At 47.8% G+C, this 24,741-nt stretch overlaps 1 protein-coding gene across 4 annotated transcripts in view; it reads right to left on the bottom strand.

Annotated features, from left to right (window-relative positions):
• Positions 1 to 24,741, bottom strand: part of herc2 (HECT and RLD domain containing E3 ubiquitin protein ligase 2) — a 53,602-nt gene that overhangs the window by 6,060 nt on the left and 22,801 nt on the right. For 2 of the 4 annotated variants that reach the window (XM_061779347.1, XM_061779345.1), the window contains exons 38-85: positions 24,378 to 24,560; positions 24,105 to 24,289; positions 23,023 to 23,170; positions 22,738 to 22,934; positions 22,328 to 22,558; positions 22,062 to 22,200; positions 21,674 to 21,820; positions 21,369 to 21,511; positions 20,921 to 21,185; positions 20,524 to 20,666; positions 19,500 to 19,598; positions 19,268 to 19,436; positions 18,852 to 18,977; positions 18,657 to 18,765; positions 18,388 to 18,527; positions 17,753 to 17,943; positions 17,475 to 17,580; positions 17,271 to 17,362; positions 16,911 to 17,086; positions 16,710 to 16,821; positions 16,114 to 16,195; positions 15,805 to 16,039; positions 14,633 to 14,810; positions 14,476 to 14,557; positions 13,273 to 13,444; positions 13,035 to 13,179; positions 12,485 to 12,710; positions 11,216 to 11,387; positions 10,572 to 10,758; positions 10,265 to 10,408; positions 9,937 to 10,128; positions 9,699 to 9,852; positions 9,532 to 9,639; positions 9,230 to 9,361; positions 8,827 to 8,985; positions 7,925 to 8,043; positions 7,708 to 7,833; positions 7,173 to 7,328; positions 6,678 to 6,992; positions 6,161 to 6,375; positions 5,869 to 6,046; positions 4,869 to 5,030; positions 4,658 to 4,749; positions 4,437 to 4,576; positions 3,110 to 3,297; positions 2,743 to 2,940; positions 2,587 to 2,670; positions 597 to 738 (exon numbers count right to left, since the gene is read on the bottom strand). In XM_061779347.1, the coding sequence (XP_061635331.1) occupies positions 597 to 738; positions 2,587 to 2,670; positions 2,743 to 2,940; positions 3,110 to 3,297; positions 4,437 to 4,576; positions 4,658 to 4,749; positions 4,869 to 5,030; positions 5,869 to 6,046; positions 6,161 to 6,375; positions 6,678 to 6,992; positions 7,173 to 7,328; positions 7,708 to 7,833; positions 7,925 to 8,043; positions 8,827 to 8,985; positions 9,230 to 9,361; positions 9,532 to 9,639; positions 9,699 to 9,852; positions 9,937 to 10,128; positions 10,265 to 10,408; positions 10,572 to 10,758; positions 11,216 to 11,387; positions 12,485 to 12,710; positions 13,035 to 13,179; positions 13,273 to 13,444; positions 14,476 to 14,557; positions 14,633 to 14,810; positions 15,805 to 16,039; positions 16,114 to 16,195; positions 16,710 to 16,821; positions 16,911 to 17,086; positions 17,271 to 17,362; positions 17,475 to 17,580; positions 17,753 to 17,943; positions 18,388 to 18,527; positions 18,657 to 18,765; positions 18,852 to 18,977; positions 19,268 to 19,436; positions 19,500 to 19,598; positions 20,524 to 20,666; positions 20,921 to 21,185; positions 21,369 to 21,511; positions 21,674 to 21,820; positions 22,062 to 22,200; positions 22,328 to 22,558; positions 22,738 to 22,934; positions 23,023 to 23,170; positions 24,105 to 24,289; positions 24,378 to 24,560 (7,584 nt within the window). The remainder of the gene's footprint in view (positions 1 to 596; positions 739 to 2,586; positions 2,671 to 2,742; positions 2,941 to 3,109; positions 3,298 to 4,436; positions 4,577 to 4,657; positions 4,750 to 4,868; positions 5,031 to 5,868; positions 6,047 to 6,160; positions 6,376 to 6,677; positions 6,993 to 7,172; positions 7,329 to 7,707; positions 7,834 to 7,924; positions 8,044 to 8,826; positions 8,986 to 9,229; positions 9,362 to 9,531; positions 9,640 to 9,698; positions 9,853 to 9,936; positions 10,129 to 10,264; positions 10,409 to 10,571; positions 10,759 to 11,215; positions 11,388 to 12,484; positions 12,711 to 13,034; positions 13,180 to 13,272; positions 13,445 to 14,475; positions 14,558 to 14,632; positions 14,811 to 15,804; positions 16,040 to 16,113; positions 16,196 to 16,709; positions 16,822 to 16,910; positions 17,087 to 17,270; positions 17,363 to 17,474; positions 17,581 to 17,752; positions 17,944 to 18,387; positions 18,528 to 18,656; positions 18,766 to 18,851; positions 18,978 to 19,267; positions 19,437 to 19,499; positions 19,599 to 20,523; positions 20,667 to 20,920; positions 21,186 to 21,368; positions 21,512 to 21,673; positions 21,821 to 22,061; positions 22,201 to 22,327; positions 22,559 to 22,737; positions 22,935 to 23,022; positions 23,171 to 24,104; positions 24,290 to 24,377; positions 24,561 to 24,741) is intronic. The other 2 variants (XM_061779346.1, XM_061779348.1) reach the window with 2 other exon arrangements.

Below are 24,741 nucleotides of genomic sequence, written 5' to 3'. Positions count from 1 at the left end.
AACCATCCGGACTGTCACGGACACAAAGTTCAAAAGCCAGCATCTGTGATGGTATGGGGCTGTGTTAATGCCAATGGCATGGGTAACTTAGACATCTGTGAAGGCACCATTAACGCTGAAGGGTACATACAGGTTTTGGAGAAACATGCTGCCATCCAAGCGACGTCTTTTTCATGGACACCCCTGCTTATTTGGGCCAAACCAAAATTAAAAAAAAAAAAACATTCAAAACCTTATCACCTTTAACAGAAAGCTGTGATGTAGCAGTTCCTCAAAAAAAAACTACAACATAAAATTGCTTGATGGGTTGGTTTTAGCATGTTTAATAAAGTCGAAGAATGTCATAGTGGCCCCTTGCATCCTTCAATTTTTCAATATGCCGCTGTTCAATATCAGCATACATATTAAAAAATGTGTTCATACCATTTTATTATCTGACCCTTGTACATGAATGTGAAGAATATGTGCAGTTGTAAAACAGGAAAAATGTGAATGAAAGATGAAAGATGTAGGTTATGTTACCACTCCCACGTTTTTTTAAAATAAGTTCTAAAAAAACAAGCCTTCATTATTGAGTCGATCTTTCTGACACCCACCCACAAATTTGACCTTCCACACTCTATGTGGGAGCAGCAGGGAGTCGGGGCTGAACGAGCTCATTTTGGCACACATTTGACCGAACACCGACTTGGTTCCGTCGGGACCCGCCAGGCCTCCTTTGCTTCGAGAGCGCTTCACCTGAGAACAAAGAGGACAAAGTCGGCACTTGGGGGCTCACAAATACACTACACACACACACACAATAAGTTAGGGATATTGGGCTTTCGGGTGAAATTCGCTGATGCTCCTAAATGCACTATAACCTCTGCGGGTGAACTTAATTTGACCTCCCTTCAACTTCTGAATCTCCAAGTGTTCCATATTCCAGCACTGTTTGCACAACTCGCTGTTCACCAACCAGAAGCCGCTCCTTGCTAGAGAACAGCACACGTTCATTCCAAAATTGAACAGTGGGACATTCAAAAATGTAGGAAAGTCATACTACATTTCATTATATGGCCGCTGTAGCTCAATTATAATATGCAAAGAGAGGAAACGGGAGAGAAATAAAGGAGAGTGTGGATATTTGTTAAATATATTTTAGAAGTTATCATCTATTTGCTTAGCTTGCATTAGTATTATGGACGATTTTAGATGTCTCGCCTTCGAAAAGATGACCCAGCATCATCCGATGGAAGGGCGCCTGGACCAAGGACGTGATCGGATGTGGTCGGGGACGTGACAGGTGTTGGTCCAATGTTTTGTGTTGTGTCTTATTGTTGAGAACATTATGTCTGGGAAAAACCCTCCTATTTTCAAATAAATGCAGGAGCGACGGGAGAGATTGTTTCGAGCGTGTTGAGAGGCTGTGATCCGAACAATCTCCCATACGCCCTGCCCTCCTCATGAGAAAAAGAAACCAGTGTCTTCATTCCTTTTGTGTCTATTTTTTATAATGTTGGGTAAGATCAAGCCAACAATATTTCAGGGGGTGTCGGTCATGATAGTTCCATTTGTTGACTGTACTTGTGAATTTCAGCAACAGAGACTTTGCCACGCTTAACTTTTTAGCCACAGGTACATATCAAATTAGAAATAGTGTTTACTATTTATTTCAAACACTATGTATATACACCGCTTGGCAGTGGTAGGCTGGATCTCGCTTCATACCTGGAAATATCATTTCTGTTGTGAAAGCTCACGTGATACGAGACGACATTATCGATTGGCCGTTGCAACCGTTCGACTCCAATTCCAATTTTGACACTGCGCGACGGTTCAGTCGTGTTCGGCCTTGTCATTCGGCGCGTGGTGGGCCTTAGATTCATGCGGATAATTTACCCCGAGGCCGAATATCTCGTAGCTACGTAAGTAGAGAATGAGACCCACAAAAAAAAAAAAAAAAGCAATACACTATATGTGTGTGTGTTGGCCCAAACTGAGGTGCTTTGTTTAAATCTCTACAGACTGTCTGAAGTACAGATCATGCACACACACAAAGATAGAAAAATCCCTTTATGAAAGACATCACATGTAATCATCAGGAGCCTGTTTGGCCTGGTAGTGAGGGTGTGCGCGAGTGCGCGAGTGCGTGTGCGCGTGTGGATAAGAAAGGCTCTGACTTAATTCCAGGAAAATACCCATCAAAAGTTATGACATCAATAACAAACTGACTTCAGTGTTTACAACACGTACAGTGAAGCCTCGTTGATCACGGGGGATACATTCAAGATCTGAAGTGAAAATCTGCGATCGACCATAAATCTTTTTAACCCTCCCACAGACTTGAAACACATTTTAAAATGTATTTGAGCAAAACATTTAAAAAGGCATAAAAAAGGCATACTCTATAGAATATAGAGTATGTATTTGAACGTCTCTATACATGCATGGGCCTTTAAGAGGCGGTGTGACGTCGGCCAGTCAGCGTGTGAGTGTCTGGGCGTGAGCTGTGGCTAACAGCGGTTCCTGTGTGTGTGTGTGTGTGTCCTCCGTGGCTCTCAATAACGTTTCTGGGAATTGTGGGAAAATAATGAGAATCCCTACCTGGATCCTGTTGAGCTCCACCACAGGTCCATGCTGTCTGTCTCTCACCATGGTGGCCTGAACCACCTTCCTGAAAGCCGCTTCCTGCTCAAATAAAGCCATATTCCAAACACCACTGACTATCGTGTGTAGCACCATCATCACTACCTCACCCACCTTGCCCTGCGAGATGAGGATGCCGCGGAGGGTGTCAAAGCCCAGGGAGGGTCCGTGGCCCGTCTGGCCCAAGCGCCCCTCCAGGTCGAACATTGGAATGCAGGGGCAGAAGAGCTCAGAGATGTGATGCAGCAGGAGTAGCCTGTTCCTCAGTGCCATGATGGGGATCTCCTGCAGGTGGTTGTACTCCATGGGCACCTTGGATTCAAACAATAGTACCACTTCAAAAAGCCTTCGATCACCATGTACCACCGGCACGACCATTATGCACTTTGACAATTGAATCCAGTGAGTCTTTGCATACCACTCGAGGGAGCCCGCGTACCTTTAAGAATCACTGACTAGACGAAGCGCCGAGTCATCGTACCTGCGCGGGAAGCTTGCCGGCGTTGGCGGGCTTGCTGGTGGACCAGGCGAGCGTGTGGGCCGAGCCGCAAGCGACCCGGTTGATCTTCTTGCCCTGCAGCGCCGCCACCAGCCGCGGCCTCTGGATGGCGTTGGTGGTGCCGTCGCCCAGTTGGCCCTCGTCGTTGTCTCCCCATGTGAACACTTCTCCTGAGCCCAACCGCACCATAGCAATGGCGTCAGCGATAGACCTCCTCAGATCTGTCTGACTCTATAAACCGCAGGTGGCAAAACTATAGCCCGGGAGCCAGACTCATTATTTTATGTGGCCTGCGAAAGCAAATAATGTGCATCTACTTCCGACTGTTTACTGCCACCGACGTCAATTTCGTCAATTACGTTGTTCAACAGGTTCTCAGAGGCCCTATGAAACTCAGGTTCGTAAACCACTGTAATGACCAACGGATCCCTGTAGATGGCGGCGTTGCATCGCTCTGGATTTGAGGTCAGCACGGCTTTTGAGTCGAAAATAAAGATTAGGCAGTGAATGTACATTTGGAGGGAAATAAATGCAAACATGCAAGTCGGACAAGTTAAGGCACCTCACATTCGAAGAGAGTATGTATATGTATTGCGTAAACAGAGTATGTGTCGCGGTCAGTAGTAGAAAGTGAGAAAGTTGATGGAGTGAATGAGGGGGAGAGAAAAAAAACAAAAAAAAAACAAAACAAAAAAAAAACCCACTGATGTTTAACTTGAGCCAGCGTCGCTGACGGTATGTTTCATAGTTGTTTGTGTGTAAATAAATGATTATTTTTCTAGCAAAAGCCCTGTCTCAGGTTCGGGTGCTTCAATTTTCACAGACCACAATATTCTGTGGGTCTCGAAAGATCAGTCAATGCTTGAAAACGGCTGGCAATATGGGGAACTCCTGGCAGTGAATGAGGTAACTATGTCTGACTTTACACCATGTCTATTTTTGGATTCAACTTATGTCGAAATGTAAATGGCTGCCGGCATTCCGTCTCCCTTCCGGGCACTTTAGCTTGCGTCACATTTTTTCCGACTGACACTTCACAATTTCAAACAATGGCGGTAGAGAAGAAGGCTAAAATCCTCGTTCAAGCCACTTAGCCTGTTTTCTCAATCGCCCTGCTCTGGTCAAATGAGAGATGGTTTTGTTTGACTCGCTTTTTGCCACTTGGAAGTACGTTTCACGTCATTGTGAAAAGGTCCATGGGTGTAGCGTGACGGATAAAAGGTGTGAAAATGTCGCCGTGTGCTGCATTGTGTCGATTTTCCTTTTTACAGAACAGTGTCCAAAAAGAAGGGAAGGGGGTTCCACCTACCATCCTCTGTGCAACACACACAGTGCAGTGATCCAGTCGCGATGGCAATGACCTTTTTCCCCTGGAGGCCTTGGACCTGCCGGGGCCTCCTAACGTGGTCGTCGGACCCGTGTCCCAGGCGATGGTAGTCTCCTTTGCCCCTTAAAGACACAACCCCCCCACACACACTTGAGTCCTGGGATCGGTGATTACAATGATGGAGGCTACGATGGAGAACGTACCACGTGTAGACGGCTCCCGACTTTGTGAGCGCCACAGAGAACTGGGATCCGCACTCCACTTTGACTACGCCCACGCCGGTCAGCGAATCAATCTTGGGAATAAATCAGACGAGCGGCTTAATACACACCCGTGAGTCTCAAACGTTAAAGAAATGATTGGCGTCATCACGACCGACATTAAAAGACAGACTCGTGCTAGACGCCGACTTACTTTCATGGGTATTTTGCAGCCGTCGCTGCCCCCTCGGCCCAGTTTTCCGTAGTCGCCGTCGCCCCAGGACCACACCATGTCGTCGTCGGTCAGGCACAGGGTCTGGGCATCGCCGCTACCGCAGGCCACGTCGATCACCCTGTGGCCCTGCAGAGCGTCCACCTGCGCAGAACACAACAGTCACCAGGAGGGACATCGAATAGTTGAGCTCGAGCACCAGCTGCTGGATATGGTGGCTCTCTGGCCCACTTAGCAACGAGCAAACGTCCGACATTTATCCTGATCTGGAGCCAAACTGTGAAGAAGAAGAACGGACATAGTGGGTTTACCCGGTTAATTGATCCATGTTCTTTTGTCATATTTATTTTTCCATAAATGTATATATTTTTTGTTAATTTTAGAAAATTGGGATCTCTAACCGCAGAAGAATCTTATATTGTTTTGAAAATGAAACAGCCTTGGATCGCTTAATGAATCCGAATCCTCTCTATTTGCCAAGTATGTCAAAGGAGGAATTTGTGATGATTAGTATCATGATTTCTTGATTATAATAATATGCAATGCATTATTTTATCATTAATACTTATTTTGTCATTGTATTATTGTGCATTTTTTAAATGTCATCATTGATTATATTTTAACAATGATCACTTTTATTTTATCATTATAATTTCCATTTTATATAGTTATTGTGTAGTTATTAAATAATAGCATTAAATGCTATGTAAGCGCATAATTGAAATTGAAACCACACAACCAAAGGATCACTTCATTTCAATGATTTGAACTATTTTCTGATTGTTTATTTGATTAATTCTTTGTTTTTTTATAATCATCATTAAATGACACGTCAGAGCATTAATGTCTCCCTTCATTTATTCTGATTGTATTATCTACTTATTATCAGTGTATTTCTTATTTGACTATTGTGACTATGATCATGATGAAAGTTTCTGTATGTAACACGGCATAAATGGCACGAGCACACAATCAACGGTACCAGCTTGGGCTTGAGCTGGTCCTCGCTGTCCCCGTGACCCAGGCGACCGTAGCGCCCTTTCCCCCAGGTGAAGAGCTCTCCGCTGGCCGTGATGCAAGCGCTATGCGCCCCTCCCGCGGCGATATCCACCACTTCCACTCCCCTCAGGGACTCGATGACACGAGGACGATCGCAGGGGCTAAAAAAACCAAACCAAAACAATAAAAAGAGGGTCGTTGGCAGTGCGGTTTCTCAAGAGCTACGGTTGCGAAATTCCCCAGATTGACTGCCCATTTTCCAGCACTTTGCCCACCTTCTGTTGCCGTGGCCAAGTTTTCCGTCCTCCGCCTCTCCCCACGAGTACACCTCTCCTTCCGAGGAGAGCGCCAGGCAGTGCTTTCCTCCCGAGTTCACTGCCACTTTCCTGATGAAGACGTGCTGGATGGACTCCAGCAGGGTCGGGGTGGACACCGACTCGGTGCCGCCGATACCCAGCCTGCCTCCGGCGCCGTACCCGGTGGCGTATAGCTACAACAAAAAGCCCATGTTTACAGCATCAGGCAATCGGCCACGGCGTACTGTATTTTTGTGGAGGTATTTTGCCAATCAATGATGTTCAGATGTCTGAACCGGTCGTCCACCGTGCCGCCCTTGCTTGAACCTAAGTTTCATTGTCACTTTTAGAAAAAGAAAGCGCTTGAAGCAAGCAAACTTTGGTTCTTATTTGGAGAACTGTGCGCGTAAAAATGGACACAAAGGAATACTGTAAAAGGTATGTTTTCATCAGCTTAAATGTATTGTGATGTACTTTTTAGTTCTTGGAGGCCCACCTTTCCATCCGCAGTGACGGCAAACAGCGTCTGCTCCCCTCCGATGAGCTGCACGGGGCGCAGCGTGGCGAGGGCTTCGGTGGGCGTCGGCACTTTGACCTTGGCCCCCTCAATGCCGCCGAGCTGCCCGCGATGGTTGTGCCCCCAACCGTAGATGGTACCGCTGCCGCCGGCCGAAAGGGTCCAGTCGTCGGGCCGCCGGTTCATCCACTGCACCAGCTGCTCGTCGTGCTCGCGCTTGAACAGCTCGTGGCTCTCGTGGAGCACGTTGACGCTCTCGTGGTCGGCCATGAGCTCGCGGATCTTTTTGGTCACCTGGGAGGAAACGCTTTTCAATGACTTGTGGAACAAGTTAAGACGGACTTTATTTACTTGGATTATGCTGTTTTGATGGTTGCAAAATTCCGGGAATTTTTCAAAGTTGGAAAAGTTCCACGCAAATGAGCACAACGCAGAGAATAAAGACGGGTTCCACTTGTCATTGTTGACGCTCACCTCGTCCAGAAACGGTCTGGGCAAGGAGGTCCTTTTATCCAGCGCTACTGCCACCCTGGAGGCCGTACAGTAGCGGCGGAACCAGGCCCACTTATGCGTCTCAGCGCAACACGGCAACGTGTCCAGCTCCAGGTCGCAGGCGAGAGCCACCAACACCTGACAAGGAATAATAATGCATCTTATTTGAAGGAGTCTCAAAGGGAAATGAAAGGGGAAAATCCAAGTGGAAAATTGAGAACATAAACATCAGGATAAAAACAAGACTAAGGGAGTAGGATATTCTGAACAGATATGTTGGGAATTATTCATGACAATGAGGGCTGCAGTTATTGAATATTTGAAGAAGCAAAGATTCTATCAATTATCCCATCGAGTAATTGGGTAATCAGATAAAGGTTGGTGTTTATTGAATATTTTGAGAATCAATGATTCCATCGAATAATTGGGTAATTAGATAAAGGTTTGTGTCACGTGTCAACGGCAAAGTCGTCCAATTTAGAATCCAATTTTTCAAAAATATAGAGCACGGGCAGACCTTGAAAAATGGGCTGTGGAGGAGCTGTTTCCCTCCCCGGACGATGGGGTCCTCATACTCGTACTGCCTCTGCAGAGCCTCGGGAAGCCCCTTGACCAGGGCGGCCAGTGCGCTGCCTGTAAAACTCTGAGAGACAAACAAAACCCGCCAGGATTAAAACTACTCAAGGAAATGGGGAGTTTGGATCAGGGCTCATCCCATCTGCGCGGTGACGCACCACGGCGCGAGCCTCGCCGTCCGGGTCGCCCAGCAGCCTGTTTATGTTGATGGACTGCCCAAACTCTGTGGTCAGAAGCTTTCGCAGTCTTTGCAGGGCCCACATTCTGTTTCCGGCAGCTGCGCAAACACAACACGACAAAAGTTAGAAATGCGTGGGGTGTGCCACCCGCCGGAGCAACTTAAAAATGGATGAAAACAATAGCAAGGACGTAGTTAACAAAAGTATATAACAGTGAGTGGCACACATTTGTTCTGTGACATAGCTCTTAACTCAATTTATTCGTACAGTGGATCCCCGCGTAGTCACGTTTAGGCAACTGCAGAGTCACCTAGTCGCATTTCTTCTTCCATTTTTCTTTTTGTATTGTTTTTTTGGGGGCAGGGGGCCAATCCCGAAAACTCTTTTTGACGGTCTCTCCTCGCTTATTCAATAATTTCGGGGGGGGGGGGGGGGAGGTTAAATTGATTTCGTTTTTTTCCCCAATGCAATTCTAAAGGCCGTCAATTGCATGCAAATTTTCGCCTTTCACGGTCCACTTTATAACAAATCAATTTTCCCCATTGCAATTCATCTGAATCCCATTAATCCGTTCCCACCCACCACATTTTCTTCCCGTACTGTAGTTAAACAGGGAACCCCTCCCTCGTTTTAAATACATTCATACTCATTCAAATATACTTTTTTTAAACACCTTTAGCCTAATAGCATAATTGCCCAAGTCATTTTGTCAGGTTTTAAAAACAAGCCAAAACCGACACACTGAAAAACAAAGCAGAACCCAGCCGCCTCCATGAAACCTTTGCTGATCAGTTGGTCAGCTCGTAACTCAGAAAACTCATTAGTAAGTGCATCGGTTAGTCCAAGTGCCACTGTATACTCAATCGGAGTGGAGCTCATACCCAACGCGCTGAGCTGGGCACAAGCTGCCAGGGACGCGGCCAGACGGGGCACGATGCTTCTGTTGGAGGCCAAGTTGAGCCTGAAGTCGAGGAGACACGTCACCAGGTCCATGGAGGGGCAGGACAAGATGCAGCGATCCGACAGCAAGTCTTTAGGACCTACGGACGCAAACGAGACATCCGCGTTCAGTGTGTGTGTACTGAGCGAACACCTGCCACAAATAGCAAATATTTGTATGGCCCCCCCAAAAGGGTTTGTAATTACCACTAAATAAGGGCAAAGGACCAGAGTTGGTTTTTTATTTTTAAACACCCGTAGCTGTACTTCTACAAGTACAAGCTAAGTATAGCATGTGTGTACTTTCGCCACCAGTGGTGTCAGTGAGCGTGAGATTTGGCCTACCCGCAGCAGGCATGATGGGGTACACGGTGAAGCGCCAGCCCCAGCCGTTGACCGAACCGTCGCTGGTGAATTTCCACTTGAGCTCGTCGCCCGAGATCCTTAATTCGCTGGACCAGTCAGACCACTCCCGACCTGAAATACACAAACACAGGCTGATTGAATGAATTCAGTGCAGACAACCTTAAAAAGTCAATGTTTGACTTGAGGCAGATGACTGACAATGCAAAATCTATAAAATGATGCCATGTCTTCGTGTGTTGACTTCTGGTCAGGAAAGCCGTGTTTCAAGAATGTCTTCTGACCTGATCTGACCGACACAATCCTGTTGGCTCCATCCATGACCGTCAGAGGGTCGTGCCGTCTTTCCGTCGAACACTGCCGGTCGAACTCTATCCGCAGTCCTTCTGCACCTTGAGCACAAAACACAAGTTGAGCGCTTGTTGCGCTTTTCCATTTGATTGATTTTTACCAGGGATCTTGACAGTGCCGCTGGTGGAGGTGTCGTCGGTGTACGGGTGGCTGCTCTCCACGACGACGGGCTGCGAGGACAGCCGGCCGCTCTGCGAGTCGGTGGCCACGTCCTCCAGCTCGGTGACGCACAGCTCTAGCAGCATGTCGGCCACCTGCAGGCAAAAAGACACTCAGCGCTACAAGAGGTGGCATTTACCGCGGTACCTTGACTTTCCAGTTTATTTCGACGACGCTACCTGGGGGTACGCCGTTCCCATGCCGGACATCACAGCCGAGAGCACCTCCTTGCCTTTCCCCCCGGAGCGACAAGCCACGGCCAGTTTGAGCAGGTCCACCATGACTCGCGTGTCGTCAGGCACAAGCAGGCTGGAGAATTCGTCCAGGTACTGAGGCTCCGGACCCACCACTTTGCTTTGGCTTTCAGAGTCCTGCACAACAGGTGCACCGTCATATTGAATGAGCTATTGACTTGGAATGTATCATATTTGCCTAATATTTGATGTTCTTTACAACTGTAATAATAATAATAATTCTAATTCTATTCTTTTTAATGTCTATACGGGCCTCTTTGGTCTTAGTCATGGTCTCTGCGATGATGCTGGCTGCGCCCGGGTCGTCGGTGACGGGGATGAAAGGACGCGAGGATGCGCCCGAGGCGGAGGGAGTGATGGCGGACGACGGCGTCACGGCGTCTTCGGAGGAGGGAACCTACTCATAACAAACACAAACATCAACAAGCTTCAAAATTTTGCATTTTTGGCGGGCCTTCTTGCCGATAAGCTTCAGACAGACATTGGTTTGGTTAGTCATGTTAGACTGCTATTATTTTGAACACAAATGTGTCAATGGGGCCCTTTTGTGGGTTTTGCACCTCGCCCTTCTTGTCTTGCCAGGGATTGGGGCTGACCGGCGCCTCCATCTCGGGCATGATGGGAGGGCCTTCATCGTCACTGACGCTGGACGAGGATGACGAATCGAACGGAGGCACGGGGGAGCTGGAAGGGCGTTCGGCCGGAACGATCATGCTGGCTGGCATCAGCGCGCCCACCACCGCATCCCTGGGGGAACACAGAACACCCAGGGTCATTTATGTAGAGGGCGGACACTTTTAACATTTATGAATCCCGGGACTTGGAGTGGTGGCACGATCAATCAATTGCACAGAGTGCATCTTTGTGCAGTGAAGGCAAAATGGAGGTCACGAGGTCGTAGCAACAAAATGGGGGCTGAGATTTGGGATTCAGGCCCAACTAGGTCGCAGCCGACAGTTAGATGGGTCTTGCTTGATAGTCTGCATGTCATTTCTGTTGTGAAAGATCATGTGCTACAACATAGCATTTTTGACCAGCCTTTACATCTACCACGTTGCAACGCCGTTCACCTGTGATTCAAAACGAGTGGCCGACGGTCGGGCACTCCTGAAAGCTCTTTGCAGATCCTCGCACACTCCGCGACAGTTTAGCGGCGTTCGGCGGGTTTAGAGAAGTTGTCTTTAGGCTCCTACGGCGAACTTACCTGGCATACATGATCTGAAGGGCGGACAGCACGTGAGACAAGGCTTGCTGCTTGGCCAGGTTGCCGTCCAGACTGAGGAGAATCTTGGCCAGCGACGGCCGATTTGGCTTCACGCTGCTCTGACCGCTCGTCTTGTTGCTGGCCGTCGACGAGTCGCTGTCCGACTGGACGCCTGCAGAGTGGCGAAAAAACAACAACACTACTATTACCAAGATGTCCAGTGCGCCCTGGTGGTAAGTAACTGATGCTGCATTTGGAGGCGTATAAAAGCATTTCGAGCAGCGGTGAGCTACATACAGTATGCCCCAAGATTAAATCCAGCACAAGTTATCAGTATATCACATGACATTCACATGATCAAGTAACAGTTCAGCACTTTTTTCCTAAAAGTGGCTCATTAAAAAATATTTTATTTATCAAATGGTTGATAAATTTGTTGAAAATAATACTGTATATTAAAACTATTAGTAAAATAATTTTAGATTACATTTTTCAATAAAATAATTGTTTTATCTTTATTGAGAGTCCTGTAATATTTGTTTTATTGAGCTGTCTTTTCTTGAAATTTGAAAATTTTTAAAAATGTATTTACCTATTTCTAAATTGTTTGATTGATTTATCGTAAATCAAATCAAACAAAGTTTAATAATCCATCCATTGGCCTTCCGCTTATCCGAGGTCGGGTCGCGGGGGCAGCAGCCTCAGCAGGGAAGCCCAGACTTCCCTTTCCCCAGCCACTTCCAGGTGATCCCGAGGCGTTCCCAGGCAAGCCGAGAGACATAGTCTCTCCAGCGTGTCCTTACGTCTCCTCCTGGTGGGACGTGCCCGGAACACCTCACCAGGGAGGCGTCCGGGAGGCATCCTAAACAGATGCCCGAGCCACCTCATCTGGCTCCTCTCAATGCGGCGCAGCAGCGGCTCTACTCCGAGATCCTCCCGGATGACCGAGATTCTCACCCGATCTCTGGCCAATTAATATCGATTTATTCATTTACTTTATTCAATAATTGGTTAATGATTTATTATGTATAAAAATAAAACAACACTTGTACATAGACTATCAATTTAAAAAATATGTATTTTTACATTGGTTAATTAGTTGCATTTAAATTAATTCTAAATAAAATGAATGAGAATTCATTATTATTTGATCATTTATTGATTTGGTTTGCAACACATCCCAAAATTACCTGGCAAAATCTGTGTGTTAAAAATCAAATATTCCCCCCCTCCCCCCTCCCCCCTCCCGTTTACATTAAGAAGGCTCACCCAGATAAGATGCCCCCAGCGAGTCCCTGGCGGTCTGGAAAAGGACCGGCTCGTGCACGGACGGGGTGGTCACGTCCACGGTGGTCCAGGCCACGCTGTGCGAGGAACCGCAGGCCACCCTGGTAATCTTCTGGCCCTCCAGACCCTGCACCAGTGTAGGCTTCCTGTTGACGGTGGTGGTGCCGTTGCCCTGCTGTCCGTGGTCGTTGTCGCCCCAAGCGTACACCTGATGTGGCAGCATAATTAGCTGATGCCCTGGTTACTGTATGTATTCTGATTCGCACATAAGCTGTTCTCCCGCTTGTACGAAACATTGGTGTTGGTTCGTAATCACAAATACACAATTGTTTGTTGTGTGTATTCACTTGGGACTTGTGCGTGTTTGCACTAGATGACGCTCGGTTTGTGTTTTCGGACTAACATTGGAAGGTGCCGCCTCGTTTCTACGAAAAAATGGGTCGTCGCTTGATAAACATACAATTTTAACTTGGAAGAGGATGTTCAAATATGATCTTTGATAATGAGCCAGATGCTGCTTCACCATACAGACCTGTCCTGAATCAGTAACAGCCAAACAGTGCAACGCTCCCACTGCGACGTGGACGATCTTTTTGCCTCTGAGCCCCTCGACCATCTGGGGCTTCCGCACATGGACGTCAGTACCGTGTCCCAGTCGGAAGTAGTCCCCTTTGCCCCTGTGCATATATATATATATATATAGACGGGTACAAACTGTTTAAACCCAGGCCGAGGAGAGAGTAAGGCACCACGGCACTGGTCCACATTACCAGGTCCACACCACGCCCGATTTGGTGAGAGCCAAGGAGAACTGAGCTCCGCACTCAATCTGACAGACGCCCTGCCCGTTCAACCTCTCGATGTTCTGGGGAATGTTGCATCCTTCGCTCCCGCCGCGACCCAGCTTCCCAAAGTCCCCGTCGCCCCACGAGAACACCGAGCCTGAAAGGAAACGCAGCTTTTAGCAACATTGCATTGCTGTGCATTTTAAGTCACTTCTTCGAGGTTTTAAGGGTGCTCCTATCCCAAGCAAAATGAAGACATGTTTGCATCTGTCAATTTCAAAGACAGTGGCGCTAAACTGCTGCTCATTCTCTCAATCTAGAATTACACTCACCAGTGTGAGGTATTTTGCCTTAGAACGTTAAGGGTGCTTCTCCTGCTAGCACAATGAATACATGTTGAATTAAGTTTGTCAAGCTCATAAATAGAAAGGCTGCAAACTGCTTTTCATTTTCTCTAACAATGACAAAGTATAGACTGTAAAGACTTGCACAGATACTCATCTTGCTGGCACAATGAATATCCTCTGAAGTCTGTCAGTCGCATAAACAGAGGTGGTAAACTGCTTTTAAATGTCTCTTTAACGATTTTATACCAAACGACTATGCAATGTATTCTATTCTACATCGGAAAAACACCATCGGTGAGACATATTATATAGAACGTTAAGGGTGCTCCTCTCGCTAGCACAACGAATACGTTTAAATCCGTCAATCGCATAAACAGAGATTTTCTCTGCGACAAAGCGTATTCAATGCTATACTTTTTTAAGAAACTTTGAATGGTGATCCTCTTGCGAGCACGCTGAATGTTTAAGTCTGTCAACCGCATACAAATGGAAAAACTACGAAGCGCATAAATCGGTGTATTCTATTCTATACGAGTGAAATGCTGTCATTAGTGAGAGCTATTTTCTTGACTTTTGAAGGGGCTTCGCTAGCTAGCACAATCGATACATTCAAGTTTGTCAACTGATTAAACAATGTAAAACACTATAGTCTGTCTCTTTAACAAAGACAATACAGTGTATTCTATATTATACTAAAATACCTTAATGAGTGAGAGCTATTTATTTATTTTTTTTACTTTTAAAGGTGGTCCTCTCGCAAGCACAGTGAAAATGAATATATGTTGAAGGCTGTCAATCTCAAACTGAAAGGTGCTAGATGGCTGTGTACTGTATTCTATACCTTCATCAGTGAGCGCTAACGTTTGAGCATCCCTGCTTCCACAGGCCACCTGGATCACACGGTGTCCCAGAAGAACTTTCACCTGGACGCCACAGACAACACCGAGTTACACGACGATTCGTGCGTGACTAAAGCGGCAACGCCAAATTAAGCATACGAGTTTAGGCCTCAGCTGCGTCGTGTTGTCGCCGTGTCCCAGGCGGCCATATTCCCCCAGCCCCCAGCTGTACAGTTCCCCGGAGGAAGTGATGGCGGCGCTGTGGGAGCTGCCGCAGGCGATGTCTCGGATGCGCTTGGTCTTCAGTGCCTCGATCAGCCGAGGCTTGTCGCAGTTCCTGATGGGAAATCAAACCAATGTGGTACAGGCAGCAATTGTCACACACAAACGCGTATTACCCAGCGGTAGTCCTAAAAACTATCAGAAGCACTGCCCTACATTGACAACCTCAGTTATTCGTTGTATTGTATGAATTGACTTCCAACATTCTATTCTCTTCTTTTCATAGCGTTTCTTTTGTCTGCACTGTTTCCAGTTCGTGATTGTGGATATCGGACGGACCCTAATCTGCCAAGGGCCTTTAGAATCAGTCGTGCTGGCCGATGGGACCGTTTCCTGAACCAATGTCAGATTTGTCCTCCTCTCGCTATTACAATGAATACATGTGCACCACGGAAACAGAGAGGCACTAAACTGCTTTTCACTGCCTCTACAACAATGACAAAGTGGATTCTGTCCTAAACTAAACAAATATTGTTTTCTAGCAAAACAGGTCTGTAGCCACCATTAGATGTCGCCAGAGGCCCTGTCTTGGTGCCAAGGAACTATGTTGAAGTAATACTAACTATTAGAAACATTTATAGGGATGCATCAGTTACTTGTATCTTGGGGCCAAGGAGCTACGTTGATGTGAAGGGAGGAATTTCATTTAGTCCGGCCATAGGCCAGTCTGCTTTGCTGCCATCGTGCCAACTGTAGGCAATTACAAACCTTTTCTGGTGGGCATCAACCACCAGATTGATGATTTTCCTTCTTCGCACCAGGGCTCTGTACCTCTGCATATAGCTGGGATTCACTGCACTTAACTTTAATAACCAGCATCTCTGCTGAGTATGATTTTGAACCGCTCCAGATATATCCAGTTCTATTGCATTTTTGTCTACTATTGATGGCTTCTATAATTGCGGCGTGATAGTGGTGGTGTTTATTATTAAGAGGTGGGTTAAGTACAGAAAGTCTCCAGTAAAGGTCCAGGTACCAAATGCACGGCCAAACACTGGTATTACCTAAAAAAAAAAAAGAAAAGAGCAGTGGTTTGAAGAGAGACCTACATTCTGCTGAAGTGTCCCAGCTTCCCGTCGTCGCCCTCTCCCCAGGAGAACACTTTTCCGTCCACGGTGAGCGCCATGGCGTGGCGTCCGCCCGAGTGCACGGCCACTTTTTTCACCACGTAGTTGCTGAGGGCGCTGATCTGCCGCGGGATGGGGATGGTACCGCTGGTCAGACCCAGGCCCAACCTGCCGTTGGTGGCCTCACCGCACGCGTAAATCTTGCCCTCCACCGTGACTGCAATAAGTGACACGTTTAAGGTATATCAAGTCCAAGCGGCAAAATATACCGTGGAACATCGCGGCATCTACCTGCAAAGAGACTTTTAGAACCACCGGCGACTTGAACCACGTTGAGGGCAGAGAGGGTTTCGGAAAAGGAGGGCACCTTGATCTGTGGAGAGAGAGAAACACCGCAGACTCGGATGATTCGATTGTGTGGGATCACTGACTCAAGTGAAGGGACACCCCAGAAATACAGCAAACTCGGACGATTCAACTGCATCAAGTTTTTGGACTGGATTCGCATGATACGGTTGCGTCAGTTTAGCGACTCGACTTAGCAGAACAATTCTAAATAATTAGATGTGACCTGAGAGAAATGACTCGCAACCAGTGTGCCATGGGAAGCTATCCAATTTCAATGAATTAGTCCGAAAATGTGTTATTTGCGAGAACTCCTGTACCTTTGTTCATCTAGCTATGCCAGTGACGTATAGTGACAGGCAGAAACATTGAATGCACTTCCACATCAAGGGAAGGAAGAGGGTACTTAATTAACCGGCGTATCCATTTTTTGGTGATATTTGTTTGGTGTTGGGCTGTTAGATTTTTTGAAATGTAAAATACGTGCCGTGGCTCATTAAAGGCCAAGACATTGCCTTGGAGGTTATTGAATTACGGCGCACCTTGGATCCCTTGAGCCCGCCCAGTTGGTCCTTGTCATTCAGCCCCCAGACAAACACTTTAGTCCTGATGGTCGCGGACGACTCCAATCCAGAGGATTTCTTGCGAGCAAGACTAAAAAAGCAAAGAAGTCAAAGAGGGGGTTTTTTTTTCATGCAAAAACTTAAGGTCATGACCATAACACAATTCAGCCTCGGTCACACCTCCCAGTGGCCGTTTTGTCATCGTCCTCTTCCTCGTTGTCTGACGCCAAGAAAGGGACCGTGGCCAGGTCCTCGTCTTCCGCTCGGACGCGTCCCACGATGGCGAGTCCGTGGATCTTGCAGTCTATTCCGGAGCTGCGGCACTGCTTGATGGCAACTTCAATGTATCTGTGATACTGGGGGATAGGGAAGCGCAGATGAAGTACTTATTTGAAGAGAAAACAAAGTACAGTCAACCCTCGCTGTATCATGGTTTACTGCTCCATCGTCGATATTGAAGCGCTCGCCCAACCCTGGTCTAGATTCTATCCCCTGCGATAAACAGGGGAGTTCACTGTAAACGAGTTGAACCCGACCAACCTCAGCGCAGTCGCTGAGCAGCAGGACGGCGGTGTCAGTGGGGTTGACGTTTATGGTCTTCAGCTCGGTTAAGTTGTTCAACGAGCTTCCGCCTGCGCGTAACATGACAGGTCTCTTTTAAAAAAGTGTCATTTTTAATTGCAGGAATACAGGATAAATATCCAAACTATACATTTTGAAAATGAAAAGGATCTTTTTTTTTACCCGATACCACCACCAGGGAGGGCATGTAGCTGCTGTCTGCTGGGTCCACGACCATCTTCAGCCGATGCACGAGGACGTCTGGGAAGAGCTCCAGACGAATCCAATGCTGCAAGGCGCATGGTTGCACATGTGCTAAATTACATTTTGACACACTGTATTTCCGCACAGGGCGGAGAGAGTCTTTGATGTAGTTCGCTGCACAGGGGTTGTACAAAAGCCCTTTTTGGGGCAAAGAATACGAAACAATAGAGGTATTCAGTGTTAAGACATTTTTTTACCTTCCCCTGCGAGCCGGACGACTGCCAGCACTGGTCGCCGGCGTCGATGAGGCGCGAGGCCTGGTTGACGGAGGACGACACGTTGAGACTCTTGACGGCGCGCGACCAGTCGTCGATCAGCATGCCGCGCTGGCTGCCGTGGTGCTTCTTCAGCTGCTTCCCCGAGCGGCCGCAAAAGGCCGGCGACTGGCCTGATGGAAATCAATAGCAGCATTTCAGGCGTAACATAGGGAAAGTGCGGCTACAGTGCTCACTGAGTTGAACTGAATTTGTTTGAAACTGGCTTTATGACGTGTCGTTACTGTTCGTACGGTAGTATTTGTGTGTTGGATGTGTGCCTTTAAGGGGAGTGGCCTAATGAGTACCATCAGGAGCTGGAGTGGTTGGCCAGTGAGTTTGCGTGTGAGCAACTGGATGTGAGTTGCGGCCTACAGCAGCTCCTTGAGAGAGTGCTCCTTTTGGTGTGTTTGACTGTCAAAAATACAACGGCAACTGTGGCTCTCTCTCTCTCTCTCTCTCTCTCTCTCTATAGTACCTGAATTTCTCAATGTTTTTCCACTTTACGCGAGCAACAGCGTATCTGAAGCTTTGTATGTGTGTGTGTGTGCGTGCGTGCGTGCGTGCGTGCGACTAACCAGGCTCATTGATTCTGCCAAAGGAATGCCGGGTGTTGTGCTTGCGTGTCTTGAAGCAGTTTTCGCAGAAGTCAAAGTCATCGCAGATTCTGCATTTGAACCGGGCGCCGTTGATCGGGAACATCTGGCACCCATCGCACCTGCAGGGGAAAAGCAGCGTGGCCGTTTTAGGTGTGAATTTGGTATATAGTCCCTCGAAAGCATCGATCTACATTGATGACTTGTAGACAGCGCAGGCAAAAAAGGTTCACAATCGATTGTAACCCAACCTGACTCCGGGGTGCACGCTGGGCACCAGCTCCATCTCGGACAGCAAGCCAGTCCAGTGCGACTGCTGAGGGAAGTCCACGATCACATCTTTTCCGTTGGCACTGAAAGCTGAATTACAGCCACAAACGTGTTCCATTATGAACTTCCGTCCTTGTTACAAATCATCATTCATCAAAATGAAAACGCGAGCTCGCCTTTGACAACGCCGACGCTCCTGTGGGTGACGGAGCCCCATTTGTACTTTGGCGTGGTGACCGAAGGCTTCACCCTCACTTTGTCGCCGATCTTTATATGCGAAGGCGAAGTTTGAGGCGGGAACCCTGAAGGAACAAGTATATAAATGTGTTTGTTTACCAGACATGATTCACCAAACCCAAACAGCGGTTTCCCGCAAACTTGATTCAGCAAAGCAATACAACCGAATCATCTGTGTTTTTTCGCATGTTGCTGGTGAGTCAGAAACTTTCATTGAGCGAACCGTTATGGACGAATCATCTGAGACCGCGGTGTTTGCCAAGCCAAGTCAGTGAACGGATACGACCAAATCATGTAAGACAGCTGTGTTTTGGGTGAGTCGGCTAACATATGCCAATGAACCAAAGCAGCTCACCGAGCAGCTCGATGTGGATGTAGCGGACCCAATAGGTTCCACCCTTTTGCTGCCAGTCGCACTGCACGTTTAAATCGTGAAGGCCGTCGCGGTCCAGCTTGATCACTTTGCCCACGTCGCCGTCGTACACTTCCTCGTACGTTCGGCAGCATTTGACCATCATGCCCACCTGAAGGGAAATGTTCACATCAACCACGGTTCGTGATATCGCAGTTGGAAATCATCCTCTTACCTGAATATTCTCCCGGACGTAAACGGCGTAGTCGTCGTTGCTCTGGAAATCCGAGCGCTTCTTAAACGTCTGGCTTTCCGTTACCACTGCGCCTGGTGGCTAAAAGGGAGCACAGTACCAAATAAGTAGTAGAGCAGGTAAAAGTGGTTCATTTTAAGGACTTGGGTTATGCCGAGTTACTCACTAAAATGATTCGGTTCAGTTGAGCCATGCAAGTGGTGTTTGCCACTTATTCGAATCAGTGAAACGATACAATCTAATCATCCGGTGTTTCCGGTGAGTTTGCGATCTCTGGTAAGTGAGCCAATACGATCCATTCAGTCGTCCATGTCCAATCAGTGAACCAATAAAGACAATCATCCCTGTGATTCCGCTAACTGCGGTCAGTGATTCGATGGGACCAAATCATCTCGGTCTGCTAAGTCGGGTCAAATGCGTCACAAATTTGAGTCAATGATTTAATACAAATGAATCCTTCAAATCAGTGATGTTTCCCGTGAGTCTGCGATCTAATTTGCCCAAATAATCTGAGAGCATGATCTCGGGTCAGTCAACCAATACAAGAAAAATCATCGATCCGAGTCTGTAGTGACTCTGGTGAATCCACTACTGAGTCAGTGATTTGACACGACGGAATCATCTGCGTCCACCTTGGGTCAGTGAAGCGATACAACAGAATCCTCTGATTCGACAGTGCTAACTTCAGTCAGTGATCCGACACAACCAAACGAGCCGAGTGATTGTCTGAACCACCGCAACTAAATCTGAATGAGCAGTGTTTCATGTGAACCTACTAATTGGACTCTGTGAACTAGTATGACCGAAAGTCCTCTAACTCAAGCCAGTGAGGCGAAACAACACAATTATCCCAACACAAGAAATCACTGAAGACTCATAGGACCCGTGTTAATGAAGACTTGTGATTCCTATATTCACTACCAAGATTCGATTCGTGAACCTGGGTAATTCGAGAAATAAAAAAAATGGTCGTATAGGGAGAGAAGAGGCAGAAGCGATTGCGTACCACAGGGAACGTCGGCTCGGCCTCCTCCAGCTCCTCCAGCACTTCCTCGTCCGACTCTTCTTCGGACACGGTGTCAGCGTCCGACACTTCCGAGGTATGAACGTCTGGATGGTCCAGCAGCCAGCCCACCAGAGCCTCGACACCTGAGGAGAATTGATGAATGAGGACTCGAAACATTTTAAGTCAATCACTAAAGCGTGTTGTAGGATGATAACTTCCGATAAATAGAATACGATCGTCTCGGTCAACCCCGCTTCCACAAAGTCCGCTACCTTGGATCACTGAAAAGCCAATCAGTGAACAGATACAAACAAATCATTTGGGTCAGCGGTGTTTCTGGTGAGTCTGCCCACTCGAGTTAGTAAACTGACACAAGCGAATCATGAGCCGACCCTACCTGGGACACCCGAGGCACTGCCCGTCGTTCCCGACAACGACTTCAAGGCGAACTCGATGTTCTTCCGCGGGAAGCCCATCTCCATCAGCTGCAGAACGATGGGGAGAGGCGGGACGGGCGAGGTCTTGTGCTTCTTCTGCGGCCGGACGTGCTGCTGCACGGTGACGGGAGTGGTGGCCTCGCTGGAGCTGCTCTCTTCAAACAGAGGGGAGGACGGGTGGGCCGACTCCACGGCCAGGTACTGACACACCGCCAGGGCCGCGGCCTACGAGGCAGTTCAATGGTCAACGCCAATGGTGGGAAGCAACCCAGCGCAAATACTTCATGACTGTACTTGTGGAGATCTTTCAGGTAATCTGTACTCGAGACTTTTACTTCCGATCTCACCAGGTGAGGCTCATGGCCAGCGCGGATGAATTGGACTGGAGCGTCAGGTCTTTCAACTCACCTCCATCTCCCGCCGGTCAAAAATGGCCTTGATGGGCGACGGCTGAGTAGCGGCGGACAGGAGCTGCTGCAGTAGGATCATCGGGGGAAGAGGACCCTCGGGAGACAGCTCTCCAACGTCGGGTGACGACACCACCGCATCCTCTGATGAGCAACGGTTTCAAAAACACAAATCATGAGGACCATTTTACAATGTAAATCGCACCTAGACACCATACGAGCAGATACATTATTTCTGTATCGAACCTTCAAACTGGAGACTTTTCAATCGCACTGGCAACATTTACTTGCAAGCCTCTGCCTTACCGCCGGGGTCGGGTCCGATGTCCACCACGGCTGCCTGAGAGAGGATCTGCCGCAGTTTGTCCTGATGCGAGAGCAGCGCCCGCGCGGCCTTTAGGATGTACAGCCTCAGCTGCTGCCAGCGCAGCAAGTGGATGTCCACCTGGTCCGCTGAATGACACACCACAGACGTGGCGAATTCTTAGCACGTCGACCGCTACAGACCTCTTCATCGCGTTTGTAAACAATAGGTGCCCGGGTACTTCCGAGTGGCAAAAAGGGATTGACTAAAACTGTAAACGATGACAAAAACTGTGTTTGTGTTTGGGATTTCACCGCCAAATAATCGCTCGCACTTATTTCTGTCCTGGTAAAAGGATCTGTTCATAAAGTGGACTCGTGTGAGTTGCACCTGTAAGGCCTCGACTGAGACACTTCTTCATGCGCTGTTTCTCCAGTTTGCTTCCAGCCAGGCTCACCAGCTGAGCCCAGACCGCCAGCATGGACTCCGAGAAGGGTAGGTTCTGCACGCTGAAGGATACCCCAGGACACTAAGAGACATTCAAACCAAAAATGTCAAAGTCCTGCCAAAAAAGGACCCTGTTCTATTGTGCAGCGATGGATGAAAGCCTAGCTGAAAAAAAGGACATCAACACTGCTGTCCTAAGGCTTCCGTACCGGTTTGAGGTGACCGAGGAGGCACACCCGGCTGTTGCGCATTTCATGAAACTGCGCGGTGATGCGTCCTTTTGGCGTGATGCGTGTGACGGTGCCTTCGCCGTATTCCTCGTGGACCACTTGGCCGCCGAGCCGCAGGCGCCCGTCGATTCCTCCAATCACGGCCAGCACCGCCATCAGGCTGCCCACCCTGGGCCCCTCGGCGTCGGGGAAATACTCCTCCAGGAAACTCTGGGACGAGGAGGTGCAAAATGTTAATGTGAGTCTGAATTAAAGTAGCGTCCGTTCATAGATAGATGAACAACTTTACACTCTTTGCAGTAAACAGGCAATCGGTTTCAGAACATTTAAGTGAAATCGAACAATTGGCGGCACAGTGGTCGGGCATCGACGCGAGGGCACCATCTTACCGCTTCTGACTGGCAGCTTATCATGACATCTCCGATGGAGCTCAGCTGAGCGTTGATGTACTCGTTGATGAGACCGTTCCACTGGGTGAGGGAGTGCAGGGTACGCAGGACGCCGACGATCTCCTCAGCCAGCGTGCTGCTGTGAGTGGCCGTCAAAGAGGCCTGAGGGCGGGACTTCCTGCGTCGTAGGGAACCCTCTGACGGGGAGACGGAACAACTTCAAAACACGGACCTCGTGGTGTGTTCATCGGCGAGTATGTCGGATTTTGTCGGAAAACTCCGCACCTCGGAGCAGAGGCAGGTCCGAGGAGCAGGTGCTCAGTAAGCTTCCTAAAAAAACGAACAGCTTCTCCACCAGGAACCTCATGTCCGGGGAGCGCTCTAGCTTGTCCCATGAGGGCAGCACGGCTTGCAAGAGACGCAGCGCGAGGATCTGGAAATGCACACAAACAAGCAAACACACAAATAATGAATACAAAAACACAAAAAAGCATGAAAAAACATTGCACAGAGGAACATGTGAATTCTTAAAATGTGCCCAATATTCACTCAGCTGCAGATGGGGGAGGCGTTTATTTGTTGTTTGAACAATATTAGACAGTGAAGTGGAAGTAACGACAAAAAAAAAAGACGCTTGGTTAAACTAATGACAAAAGATGAAATACAAGGAAAAGACCAAGGAATAAGATGAAAAACAACGACAAAGACAAAGGAAGAAGGAATAAAAAGATAAGGGAAGACAAGACAAGAATAAAAAAGAAAAATACGGAAGAAAAAAAAGAAGAATGGATAAAGAAGAAAAAAAGCAAAGAAAGATGGTGAGAAAGGAAGAGGAAGAAAAAGAAGGCAAGACAACAACAAACGAAAACGAAGATAAGACGATGAAGACGAAGGAAGACTAAAAGAATGAGAAAGATAAGGGAAGAAGATGACGACAAAAAGAAGTTCATGGAGCAAAACCAAGGAAGAAGAAAAAGGACGAAAAGAAGAAGACGGTGACCAAGGAGGAAGACGCAGAAAAAAAACAAAAAAGAAGGATGCAGATGAAGACAAAGACAAGGAAGCAAAAAAAAAAAAAAAGAAAGACAGCAACTACAAAAAAAAAAAGCAGACAAAGAACTAACAAATAAGAATAGAGATATTATAGTGTGTGAACAACAATAATACCAGCATCTCACCTGCACAGTTTGTTGTTAATCATGCAAACTAAGTTTTTCAGCCGATTACTCGATAGGATAATTGGTAGAATAATCGATTTCAAAATGATTCGATAGCTACTGTGACTTGACAAAATGGCTGGAGACTGAAATGTTAAGCGTTTCTTAAGACTTGCACCTGTATGACATGATCCCACGTGCGCCACTCACCTGTCGCTGCAAGGTGACAGCGCCGAAGGAGTGGTTGCCCTCCACGATGCGGACGAGCAGGCCGATCCACGCCGAGGTGCTCAGCGTGCTGCACATTTGGGGCATGAGTGCGATGCTGCGGATGAAGCCCAGCGTGCACCAGCTCTTGTGCTGCTCCCGGGACACCAGCCTGTGAGTGTGACAGCCTGACGCCGAGCGAGCAGAAGATTACAATTCCACCAAGCGCCTTTTATTTCTTTGCAAAAAAATATGACAGTGCGCAGGTTTAGCTACCCGTCTTGTCGTTAGCCGCGCTTTCCACGAGCATCCTGAGGAGGCCGCAAAGGGTGCGCGTGGCGTCCGTTTGCAACACGTCGGCGTAGATCCCAGAGGACAGCGCTAACGTCTTGAGCAGGTTGACGGTGCTCGTTAGCATCATGGCAGTTGGGTGGCTGCTCTTTTCCACTGGCTCGCCTTCTGGAACAACGACAAGAAAGTTCTAAAAGGACTACAGAGGGTAATAAGTCCCAAACCCACCTGCAATAGGTGAAAATCATTTTAGTTCATGGGCCACATTCACCCCAATTTGATCCCAAGTGAGCCACACCGAGTATATTCGTGGCCTAATAAGCTATACGTAATAACAGCTCAAATGTGT

The sequence above is a fragment of the Phyllopteryx taeniolatus genome, chromosome 7, assembly GCF_024500385.1.
Source record: "Phyllopteryx taeniolatus isolate TA_2022b chromosome 7, UOR_Ptae_1.2, whole genome shotgun sequence".
NCBI lineage: Eukaryota > Metazoa > Chordata > Actinopteri > Syngnathiformes > Syngnathidae > Phyllopteryx > Phyllopteryx taeniolatus.
The sequence above is the reverse complement of the archived record's forward strand: the minus strand, read 5'-3'. Positions and strand labels throughout refer to the sequence as shown.